The 12906-nt window shown below is 38.4% G+C and overlaps 1 protein-coding gene across 1 annotated transcript; it reads right to left on the bottom strand.

Annotated features, from left to right (window-relative positions):
- Window positions 1-1331: 1331 nt before the first annotated feature.
- Window positions 1332-12255, bottom strand: LOC111586935 (uncharacterized). Its single transcript, XM_055016687.1, has 14 exons — window positions 12084-12255; window positions 11100-11305; window positions 10821-10958; window positions 10163-10301; window positions 9765-10080; window positions 8321-8462; window positions 8085-8228; window positions 7927-8001; window positions 7528-7586; window positions 5593-5777; window positions 4875-5275; window positions 3136-3235; window positions 2204-2393; window positions 1332-2117 (listed from the first exon to the last, which is right to left on the bottom strand). The coding sequence occupies exons 1-14, from the start codon at window positions 12213-12215 to the stop codon at window positions 1978-1980; spliced, it is 2367 nt and encodes a 788-aa protein (XP_054872662.1). The 5' UTR covers window positions 12216-12255; the 3' UTR covers window positions 1332-1977.
- Window positions 12256-12906: the final 651 nt, after the last annotated feature.

Genomic DNA, 12906 nt, shown 5'->3' with positions numbered 1-12906 from the left:
AAGCCGAATGCGCAGCATTGTCATTTTTTAAAAACTCTTTTATGACTAAAATTATTTTCTGGAACATTTCCAATGAAAACTCAATTTTTATGTATATTTTATGTATATTTGTAGTGTATTCTGCTTTTTGTTATGTATTTTATAGACATTTAATAGTGTCCTGCTGCTGAACCTCATCACATTTCAGACAAGAATTATTATGTTAACCTATAAACATACTGACATCTAGTTACAGCCACAACAACGTAATCAGTCAATCAATCATGCATGACACTGTGGGGTCTTTAAGCAGCTCCTTCAGCAGCAGACTGAGACATCCACCCTGCAAGAAAGAGCGCTATCGCAGGTCCTTCATCCCATCTGCTATAAGACTTTACAACATCAGCATCACTGGCTGATGTTAACATAAACTGGACTATATCATTACCACCCCAAACCATAAAATTTGCACTGCACATCTTTGCACTTTTAAACTTTATTTTTTTCTTTTAAGCCACTTCATCCTCATCTCTCACCCTTGTATATATTGTAAATATTGTTACTACTGTTCTATTGTTGTTTTGTTCATATCACTACATCTACTGTTGCATGGGCTGCTGTGACAATGTAAATTTCCCCTGGCGTGGGGAGAAATAAAGGACTTATCTTATCTATCTTATCTAATCAATCAATCAATCAATCAATCAATGAATAAAACTTAATTTACAAAGCATTTTACAAAAACATTTGATATAGTTTAAAGTGCTTTATAAGCACTTTACTGTGGTTGTGATAATTGTGACATCTGAGACACTTTAAAACATTTTGTAAATTTAAAGTTTTATTATACAGTCTATGGTCCTGTGCATCTTCACGGCTGGCAAACAGACTTTAGGTTCATTACTGCCACCTACTGGGCTGGAGTGTGCATCAGTGTTACCAATGTGTCATGAGTTACAGAACTGAGGAAGATGCGATTAAATGTGTTATTTTTTCCTTTAATTAATTACAGAAAAAATGCATTAAACTCCCAGCCATAATAATTTTACACAGATTTTCTTGTTAAATGAAAGGTGAAATGTTGAATAATTACTTTTAGCTTTTACAAAAAAAAAGTTGTGTTTTAATCATTAACCATTAATGGTTTTTTCCCCACTTTTACAGTATGTTTCGGCATTATAGCTGCAAATCTTCTTTTTTTCTTATTATTCTTTACAGTGCAGTTGTAAATTAATGGTTGTAATAGTTAAAAAAACAAACAGTAGAATACACAATATAATACATTCATAGATTAGAATGAGGACCTGTTTGTCTGAGAGTGGATGAGAACTAAAATGGACAAAGGCAAGAAACAGATGTAAGAAAAAATTTATTGATTCATCCTCCACCTTATCTTAGGCTGATACATGTCAGATATGAAAATATTAGAACTCTGATGTGATTTTTTAAGTCATCCTATCAGACAATTGCAAGAGTATTTTTTTTTTACTGATCCATTAAAAAGTATGTCATAAATTATTTAAGATTTTCCCATTCATTTGAAGCCACTTTTGACAATGAGACAGTTACGACTTAGAAAACATTCAGGATATTTGATTTAAATCATAGAGTAATATGGATTAGGAGAAACTGTTTTAAATACACACAATTATAACAATCACCAGCAACTGCAGCACTAGTTGATCATCTCTTTGGTGTCGTTTCACAGAAATATTTATTAATTCACTTGCCCAGACACAGATTGCATACATTTCTCATGAAGTTAACTGAATTAATTGGTTGCAAGTGCACATGGGTAGACACATGAAACCCCAATAATGCAATGTATAAATTCTGCTGATTTACTAATTTACTTATTAAATTTACTTGCCCAGACACAGATTGTAAAAATTTCTCAAGAGGTTGAAATGCACACAACTAGACCCATGAAACCCTAAAATCTGACAGCATAGTTAATGTAGTCTAATGTAATATCTGATCTCTGCACACGCTGGTGTCTTACGAGGGCTCAGATGCAGGCAGCGGTTGGTACTTGACCTTGGACGCCTTGGTTTTGTACATGATCACTCCACAGATCATGCCAACAGCAGCCAGGACACATCCAGCGATGAACACCAGGTTCAGGTTCAGGGCGACCGCTGGAAACAACAGAAGAACAGTTTCATTTCAGTGTTTTACTCAGACAAGGCGGCTGCTGTGAAGAAAACACTCACTGTGTCCATACCTGATGTGTCGCTGTTCTCGGCCGACCTCTTCAGGCGCAGGGGACCCTGGGAAACGAAGTGGGTTCCACTCTGGATCATGGCTTCTCTCTTATAGAGACGATGGCTGCTTGTGGAGTTTATGCATCCCTGCGAGCACCTGGTGTTGGGGTTTCCAGCTTCACACATGATAACTGAACAACTGATGTACACCTGAATGCAACAGAATGCAGTGTTATGATATTCAGCACACATATCACTGCTCCCTCTAGTGTTGTAGTTCCCAGAGTTGTGGCTGAGACATGATTTTCAGAACTTGAATCTAATAATAATATATTAGAAATAAAAAAGGAGCTATAACTGTTACAAAACCTTATTTATTTATATTTTTATATATATATATATATATATATATATATATATATATATATATATATATATATATATACATATCGATATTTCCTATTTACATTTTTTTCTGTCATTTTCTGTTGCTCTGTATAAACACTGCTTTCACAGTTGCTGGATGAAAAATTGTGATGCAAGAACTGTAATAGTGATTCAAAATTGGGAATTAAAAGGACCATAAGGCTTCATTTACAATAATTTAAAAGCGCACTGTCTAATTTACAAATATACATTTAGTCGCAACAATAGACTGCATGCTGTATTTAATTAACTCATTTTTTTTCCACACACCTGTCTCATGAAATTCATGTGTGAAGAGGTCTTTTGTTTCACATAAATTAAATTAGAATAAAATAGAATTATACGTGTCAGAAACCACAGAATATAACTGAAAATTCTAATAAAAAATTCACTGAACAACGTGAAACAGGCTCTCCCTTACTATGTATTTTCCTGCACATGTCAATCCCCTCAGATGTCCAGAAACTTGTGAATTTGGAGCCATTTGCATATGCATTTATAGCTATAGTCTAAACACATTCTTCACCTGGTCATGCAAGCCGATGAACTTGAAGGCCTCCATGCTGAACAAGAACTGCTTATTGTGTGCACGAGGATAGATGTCAACAGTCGGGTCCACTTTACACCTAATTGGAGAAAAACAAGAAGAGAAGAGGCATTGCTAGTGTAGGTCCAGGTGTCACAACAGGGGCCATTATAGAGGCATATTTTTTATGTCTGTCATAAAGAGAGAGTATAATTTACATCAGGACACTACGTAGATCAACAATTCATTAACTGAAAACACTGTTTGAGCACAGTTGTTAATTGTCTTGTGTTGTTTTACTGCCCGAGATTATGGTCAAGATATGAGGTGTACATCACGAAGTTAGATCAGGATATTAAAATGCTGCCCTAATTGATTCAACTTTGTCTCAAAACTCTGAGCGCTGGTCAGAGGTCTTTAAGCATCACAGAAGTCTTTGTCATGGTGGCCTGTTGCTAGGTTAACCCCCATAATGCTCTCTGCTTGCAACATGAACTGCCTGGAGTCCAAATGCCCGCCTCCTCTGGTCACTACAGACGTAAACAGTAAGAGCTCCACCTGGAGGTACAACCAGGTACTACAATACTTGAAATGTGTATTTTCCAGGAAAATGGTATCAGATATTGGCAGATATTATATTATAATATATATTATTATATTATTATTATATTATATTATAATATATTATAATATATATAATATATTATAATATTCAAGAAGTTTGATCAGTTAGGAGACAAAAAAAAACCCCACAAAATTTGATCGTGACATTTTGGCATTTAACAACACAGTTTCAGCACCATAAACAAGTGTCTTGTGCTGGTATTATTGTTTTAGGCTGGGGATATATGATATGGGGTATAAAGACAGCTTTAAAACATTTTCTATTAGGACATTAAAATGCTGTCCAAGTTGATTCCAGTTTGTCTCAAACACCTGAGCTCTGGCCAGAGGTCTTTAAGGACCACAGAAGTCTTTCTCATGATGGCCCCTTGTTCGCTAAACTCCCCCCTAAACTGCCCATCGTCAAAGTGATCACTTTCTCTGGTTCCTACAGCATTACACAATAAGATATACCACCTGGTGGTGCAACAAGGTACTACAGCTAATCTACAATACTTGAAGTGTGTATTATCTAGGATAAAAGGTATCATGTATCAGCAGATGCTAAATATGAAATGGCTCCGATCGGTTTGGGGGCAAAAAAAAAAACAATACTTGAGCTGGAAATCCCTATTTAAGATATTTGAAGTAGCATTTAACACTTTTGCACAGTTATTTTGGACAGAGACTAACAGAAATATCTAACTCTTGTATTTCAATATCAGCTAACACAACCTGGGCCCTGAAAAAAAAATAAAACATTGGAAAAAATAATTGATGAACTTATATTTTTGCTGAAACAGCAGGCAAGAAACTAGTCAAGAGTTTAGTGGATGAAAGTCCAGTTCATACTGAATTGGTATTGTTTTGTTGCCCTTTTTTGTTAAGCACCTTGTAACTCCAGTTCTGAAAGGTGCTAAAGAATTAAAGTTTACTAATCTAAAAGGTGAAACACTCAAGTGGATTATAGAGACAAGCAATTAGTTTAAGTTTTTCATTCATTATATATAAATTGTCATTAGATCTGACACATCATACAGGTGACCATTCTCACCTACAGTCAACAACTTGTCATAAATCCCAACAAATACTCTGTGTTTTCCTCTGTTGCCACTACAGTGTGTTGACATGCTTACCCATTTGCGATGATGATGTACGGTTTACGATAGTTGGGGTTGTCATACGGTGCAGCCCTGCAGGACTCTACAAACATCTCAGTATTGTTGATTGAAGAGGTGGCCTCTATCTTCATGTAAAGCTCGGTCCCTATCTCTACCTCCAGAGGGTACGAGTTTGGATTTATCATGGCTCGGTAGCTGTTGTCCTCGTAGAACTCAAACCCATAGGTGAATGTGCCCATGCCCTTCTCCCACACCGTGACGTTCTTCCTGTGAACCGAGAAGCTCTGCGAGACCTTGCCATGTTTGGGGTACTGGCAGTAGAACCGCACCTCCAGCAGGTGCTTCCTGGTGATCACATTCCTCATGTCTTCATATGTGGTGATTTCATTCTTGAAGATGAGGTTGTCGTCATCCTCCTGTAGAGCAAAATGTTGCATGTTCAGCCTCAGTGTTAACAACATGTGGGCCATTTATGTTACAAGTTGATCCTACAGGTTGTTATCCTGTATTCTGGTATTTTATATTTTAATTTTATGTTGTTGTCTGTCCTGCTTATTGCACATATTTTTGTTGATGCCTGTCTTACAAAAATTATAGCACTTTGGAATTGGATTTAACGTGTTCTGAATGTGCAGAAACATACAGTATCTTAGCAATTGAAGTCCAGGAGGCCACCAAGTCTTCTGCTTAATGTTATAAATAATGAAGTGATCAAGCAGACAACTCCGGTTACCTCGATCTGAGTGCCACACTGGTTGAGGGGGACGACGCCGATGACGTGGGTGCTGTTAGACGTCAGGTTGCAGATGGTGTTGGAGGGGTCGTTGAGCCGCAGATGATCCTCACTGAGTCGAGAGAAGGAAGCTTTCTCCACCAGGATTGTCATTGAAGACTCATTGCAGATCACGTGGGATTGAACTTTAACAAGAGATAAATATTTTTAAAAAATACACCCATTATGAGGGGCTGCACAGTGGTGTAGTGGTTAGCACTTTCGCCTTGCAGTGAGAAGATCCCTGGTTAGCGTCCCGGCTTTTCCGGGATCTTTCTGCATGGAGTTTGCATGTTCTCCCTGTGCATGCGTGGGTTTTCTTCGGGTTCTCCGGCTTCCTCCCACAGTCCAAAAATATGCTGAGGTTAATTGATCATTCTAAATTGCCCGTAGGTGTGAATGTGAGAGTGATTGTTTGTCTCTGTATGTAGCCCTGCGACAGACTGGTGACCTGTCTAGGGTGTCCCCTGCCTTCACCTGAGTCAGCTGGGATAGGCTCCAACCCCCCCCATGACCCTAGTGAGGATTAAGCGGTATATAGATAATGGATGGATGGACACCCATTATGTGAACAAAAGAATGTTCTGCAAAAAATATTGTGCTATAAAACCTGTGGCTAGCATTGCTTAATGTAGGAGTGGATATATAGATTCATGATGTACATTTTAAGAGTTGTCAGCCTCAGAAATCGCAAATTAACAGCACCTCAGATTAAATCCCACATAAATTCTTCACATAGTTCAAGTAGCAGACAAATGTCAACATCAACTGTTCAGAGGAGACTGTATGAATCAGGCCTTCAAGGTGGAATTGCTGCAAAGAAGCCACTACAGAGGTTGAAGAACAAGAATTGTTTGGGCCAAGAAACACAAGGAATGAACATTAGACCAGTGGAAATCTGTGCTTTGGTCTGATGAGTCCAAATTTAAGATTTTTGCTTCCAGCATCGTGCCTTTGTGTGACGCAGAAAAGGTGAATGGATGGTATCTACATGCATGGTTCCCACTATGAAGCATGGAGGAGGAGGTGTGATGGTGTGGGAGTACTTTGCTGGTGACACTGTTGGGGATTTATTCAAAATTCAAGGCACACTGAACCAGCATGGCTACCACAGCATCCTGCAGCAACATGTCATCCAATCTAGTTTGCATTTAATGAAACCATCATTTGTTTTTCAACAGGACAATGACCCCAAACACACCTCCAGACTGTGTCAGGGATACTTGACCAAGAAGGAGAGTGATGGAGTGCTATGTCAGAAGACCTGGTCTCCACAGTCACCTGACCTAAACCCATTTGAGATGGTTTGGGATGAGCTGGACCACAGAGTGAAGGCAAAAGGGCCAACGGGTGCTCAGCATCTCTGGGAACTCCTTCAGAAATGTTGGAAACCCATTCCAGGACACTACCTCATGAGGCTGACTGAGAGAATGCCAAGAGTGTGCAAAGCAGTAATCAAAGCAAAAGGGGGCTAATTTGAAGAATCTAAAATATAAAACATATTCTATTTCATTATGGTGTGTAATATTAATTTATTACTTTGGTATTATTTTCAGCATTTTACTCCTTACTTTTCTATTCTAGTCTTATTTTAGCTTACTTATTTTAATTTTGGCGAATGTATCTAACTTATATCTTATTTCTTTTCTACTGTTAAACTGCATTTATTCTCATGTAATTCTAATTTTGCTCTCTAAGCCATATCTGACACAAGAATTCCTTCAGGAAATTGCCTCACTTTTGGAGGCAGCCTCTAGTGGATGTATGAAGAACTGCAGTTTTCACACAAACAGCATCTTCAAAGAATTGTTCTCCAATGTACAATGTTGTCAATATGACCAACACTTGACACTTAAATAAAGGAAATGCTGACATCAAAGCATCTTTTAGACTCACCTATCTTTCTCTTGACTTCCACCACGACACACCTCATCTCAGAGTGATAGAGGCCAGACCTGAAAGGGCATTAAGGAGCATTGATTTAGCACTTTAACTGAGAAAAGGAATTACATACTCAAGTTTGGCTGATTACAAATTTGCAACATTTCACTTTATTTGAAAAGAAAAGAGAAAAGAAGAAGATGAATTCCATTGCATAGCATTTTTCCTCCAAATTCTGTATAGATATTGAGATTAAATCTGTTTATTTTGGCTACAGTGATCGTGTAGTAAAATTCTTCCTCCTTCTTTATCCTCCTCATGATCTTGGCAGCCTAATGTGTTCAATATTCTTTCCTTATTTTCATTTCTCACACACAGCATAAGCTGTGCAATCAGCCGTGAAATATGACTTACCGTGAAGTTGGGGTTGGGTGAAAATGGGAGTGAGAATGAGAATGTATGGCGACTGGAGGTCTGATGACACCTGGCCTGTAAAACATAGAAATGGTGGAAACCATGGTTTTGAAACCGCAAAACTGATTCGTCCAAAAAGAAATGAAGCCAAAGCTCACCCTGTTGCTGATTCAACAGCAAAGCAGATTGGAAAGAACTCCCCCAGGTCGTCGGCCGTAGGCGTCCATCTGATGACGAACTCGTTGTGGGTGGTCTTGTGCTTGGTGACGTTCGAAGGCCCACTGATGATGATACCTTGAATCCTGTGTGAAAACAAAAACAAGAAAACGGATTTCTTCATGATTACTGATGTTAGCTCCGATACTGAAATGACTTTTGGCTTCATCTCACTTACACTGCAAGTGAAGCTTGAGCTTTGACTCTGATCTCCATGGATGAGTCGACCTCTGCATGGATCTTTTCTCCATGTATAGGTGTTGGATGCACAAGCTTGGGCAGGTAGACTCCTTCAACACATGAGGGAGCAGGAGGGTCCACTGGAGGAATAAAACGGTACATTTGAATTACAATGTGGAGTAGATTTTTGAATAAATTTAGAAAACTGTCACTGTGTTGCTGTTTGTTTAAAGGTTCAAATTTTAAATCTTGTTTGGCTCTCTTCTGCACTACCTGTCGCAATGAGCATCACTAAGTACGATTTTGAGGTACATGTATTTTACTTGAGTGTTATTTTATATCTTTTAAAGAAAAATATTGTACTTTCTCTCAGTTTTGCATTGCTTTCTGGTGTTTGCAGTCACTTTACTTCAATTTGTTTCCATTTGATATTTCTTTCATTGGTTTGCATCTCTTCATTACCATCTTGTGTTTCTTTGCAGCTGCTTTACATCTGTTCATGTTTCTTTTGTATCTCGTTGTGGTGTTTTTGTGTGTCTTTGCAGTCATTTCGCATCTGTTTGTAATCATTCTACATCTCCTTATGGTCTTTCAGTGTGCCTGCAGTCATTGTACATATATTTGTGTTGATTTTGCATCTTTTTTGATTGGTTTGGATGTTTTTCATGAATTTGCATCTCTTCATGACCTTCTTGTGTGTCATTGTAGTTACTGTACATGAATTTATGTTTATTTGGCATGTCTTTTTGGTCTTTTCTATGCTTGCAGTCATTTTACATCCAGTAGTATCCATTTTTGTCTCTTTTTCCATTTGTGTCTAGCTCCATCTGGTCATTGCAGTGGATTTATGCCTACTTGTGTTGTTTTTGATTCTCTTTTTGTTCTAATTCACATCTATTTCTGTTTGATTTGGATATTTGGAGTTGTTTTGAATTAATTTGTATTCATTTTGCATCACTGGTTTGCATCTCTTTCTGCTCTTTTTTCATCGCGTTTTCATTGGCTTGCATCTCTTTCAGTTCTTTTTTTGTTGTCTTTGCAATTGTTTCCCATCTTTTAGTGTTTATTTTGCACATGTATTTCTATTACATAGTTGTATTTTTACTTTCACTTGAGATCTAACTTCTTCTTCCACCGCTGACTTCTTCCTGCGGGTGTCTCCCACCGTATGGATTCATATTTTAAGATAAACCAAATTATTCTGTTTTGATTCATTGGTTGAGTAAAGACTACATACGCTTTTAAAAATATCTATTTCATCTCAAAGTCAGTAGTCACGTGAACCAAAAAAATGTGTCTTTTCAAACTCTTCTTGTGCGGATGGACTCCTGCTCTGAATAAATCTAAAACAAGAGCTCATTAGGATGCTGCCAGAGCTGCAACATGTAATTAGTGTTACATCAAAAGGAAGTATTTATGTGTACAAGTGAAATTTAACTTACCAAGAAAAGAGAACTGCAGTGGGAGTTGGCTAAGAGGAGGAGTCGGAGCATATGGGGTTATGGGCCTTTGGGTTGTGGTCATAGTTGTGGTTGTGGGCCATGGGGTTGCGGCTGGGATCCACCAGGGCCTTGCAGCTGTGGTAGGATAGCTGACGGCTCTCTTACTCCTCCTCCTAGGCCATGGATGCCTGTGGGACCAGGATCCATCGGAGTAGAACAGATTGATGTGTCCCTTTGAGTAGTCCTCCACCATCATCTCGAATCCAAAAACTTTGGGGTTGGCAGTGGAGGAGATGTAGTGCAATGTGCAGGAATCCTAATGGTATCAACATTTAGGGGTTAAGTCAGGCAAAGCATCAATGCATTAATGTAACAGGAGATTCACTTTTTTAACTGACCTCGTCTAAGTGGAATCCTGCAGGTCGGTCGCACCTGCTGCACTCTATGTTCCTCAGATTTCCATATCTGCATCTGACATCGTCACCATCAGGATCGAAGGTCATCAGCTTGTATGTTCGAGGGCAGTTCTGAGGAATTCTTCAATAAATACACAATCATGAGTTAGAAACACATCATATCGGAATGAAAAATGAGCAGAGCAAATGCGGGAAGTAATGTGAGCAGCAGTGGTGTAAAAGTGCAGATGCACGAAATAATGTTCCATTCCATTATCTTTAGAAATCAATGAAAAAAGATGCAACAACTGTGATGACTCAAAGAAATACAGAAAGAGATGCAAACCAATGGAAAAGTGATGCAAAATATGCAAAAGAACAAATAAAGCAAAAAAAAAAAATTGCAGACAAATGTAGTGAAGTAGAAAATATAATATTTCCCTCTGAACTGCAGTTCAGTGGAAGGAGAAAGTAGCAGAAAAAATAAATACTTCAGTAAAGCATCTCTATAGTGAATGCAGTTAGTTTTTATGCAAAAACACAAATAGCTACTTTAATTGTAATTCATAATCAAAAGAGATGAAGAGCAGAGGAAAATTTGTTCCACAATCAAAATTTTCAATTTTTGCTCATTTGAGGCAAACAGTTTTAGGAAAATTACCTCAAGAAAGGCAGAATGGTAACATCTGGTGATTTGTTTGGTTCTCCGGTGTCAGATCTTTTCCCCAAATCCACACCAGTGAGCACATCCCAGTGTACAACCCAATTACGTGTTCCAATCCAACAACAGCTGTCTGCCCTGGTATGTGTGGAAACAAGATTCTTTAAATATTATCTCTAGCAGAACCACAGCTTTATGACATGATGACTTTAAGGTAAGAAGATACACATTATGAACAGCATCAATGGTATTTAGATTATTGAAGTTTAAATTATCCACCTCAGCTGAAAAGGTTTGTCACTCGGGACGTTCCTCGTGACAACTGTTTCAGTTTCACACAACAGCCTGTCAAATTTTGGTCCATTGTTGCTGCTGTCAATCACTGTTCTCTTACTTCCGGAGACGTAGCCACAGTTGCCACTAGTGCAACGCCAGCTGAGGGACCAGAAACACTGATCAAAGGTGTCCCTGTAACGAAAGCGCACCTGTGGAAAAAGATCAAATTTAGGATGGACGGATCAGTGAACTGGCCCAAAGACCCAAAGAGTCAGGAGGTCCTGGTCCAGAGCTTCTGTGTAAAGTGATGGTGAATGTCATTTGGTGGCAATTTAGTCCAACAACAGTGACAACACATAACAGTGACAAAGAGTGGAAAAAAACTTTGAAAATAGATTCAAATAATTGATGTAAAATAACTGCAGAGACACAAAATGATAAGAAAGAAGCAAACCAATGAAAACAATGCGCCCTGACCACAGACAGATGTAAAACAACTCATAATACACAAAAAGACCAGAAAGATATGGAAAACCAGTTAAAAAAAGAAATGCAAAATGAACGCAAACTGAGGTTAAATTAATGCAGATGCACAAAAGATATCAGAGACTGTATTTTAGTCAAAAAATTCTAATTTCTTAAATTAAAAAAACATATAAATCTTTAATGTACAAATAATATATAATATAATGTAAATAATAACTGGTAAAGATTTTTAAAAAAAAATGTAATTCAATAAAATTAAATCAGTTCCATAAAAAGAAATCTCTATCTAACTGCTCACACCTCAAGAACTTCAATGAATTTATTTTAAATTATCTTCTTCTTATGTTCTGAAATAGCATATCTTTTTTCCAAACAAGTTTGGAAATCATTTCTTTAAGCCACTTGGAAAGTCCAATATCAGTGACAAGATGAGAGACCACACCAGGGAAAGCATGTTCACACTTTATGTGTCATTCTGCCATTAAAAGCTGTGGGTCTCACCTTGTGTGTTCCATCCGAGTTGTTGCCTTTGTAGGTGAAGGTTGTGCTCGCTCCCCAGTAATGCGACGCTGAGACCACTGAGATCACCGAGACCAGGAGCAGCTGCAGCAGGAGGACCTTTGTGGATGCCATGATGCCAGAAATTCACCTTCTGCCTCCAGAACCTCTGCAGCTCACATCCACCTGCAGCGTCCTTATATACACCTGCCGACACCTTTGCCAACTTTGATGGCCTGCATGCCATACTGCAGAACAATAGGGAGGCTGCAAAACTGGTTTGAGTCCAAAAGAAAAAAAACATTCTTTCCTGGAAATGCTTTATCTGAACTTGTGTCACAGCATAATAATGAAACTCAACATTCCTTGCAGCACAGAGACACAGTTAAACACAATCATTGCACTGATTTATTTCCATCAATTCCCACTGAACTGAATGCAGGAAAAATGCTTAAAATACAGGGTTCTGATTTACCAAAATGCAGTTTCATTTTGATGGTTTTGAATTTTGCAGCATCTTTTCAGCCTCAGTGTGAAATCTGCTGAACGGCAATGAATAATTAGCCTCAAGCAGGGAATTTTTCATGAACAGATTATTCCCTAGGTTTTACATGAATCAAGGGGGGCTGGAGCCTATCCCAGCTGACTCAGGTGAAGGCAGGGGACACCCTAGACAGGTCGCCAGTCTGTCGCAGGGCTACATACAGAGACAAACAATCACTCTCACATTCACACCTACGGGCAATTTAGAATAATCAATTAACCTCAGCATATTTTTGGACTGTGGGAGGAAGCCGGAGTACCCGGAGAAAACCCACGCAAGCAC

Source organism: Amphiprion ocellaris, chromosome 1 (genome assembly GCF_022539595.1).
Source record: "Amphiprion ocellaris isolate individual 3 ecotype Okinawa chromosome 1, ASM2253959v1, whole genome shotgun sequence".
Taxonomy (NCBI): Eukaryota; Metazoa; Chordata; class Actinopteri; family Pomacentridae; genus Amphiprion; species Amphiprion ocellaris.
The sequence above is the reverse complement of the archived record's forward strand: the minus strand, read 5'-3'. Positions and strand labels throughout refer to the sequence as shown.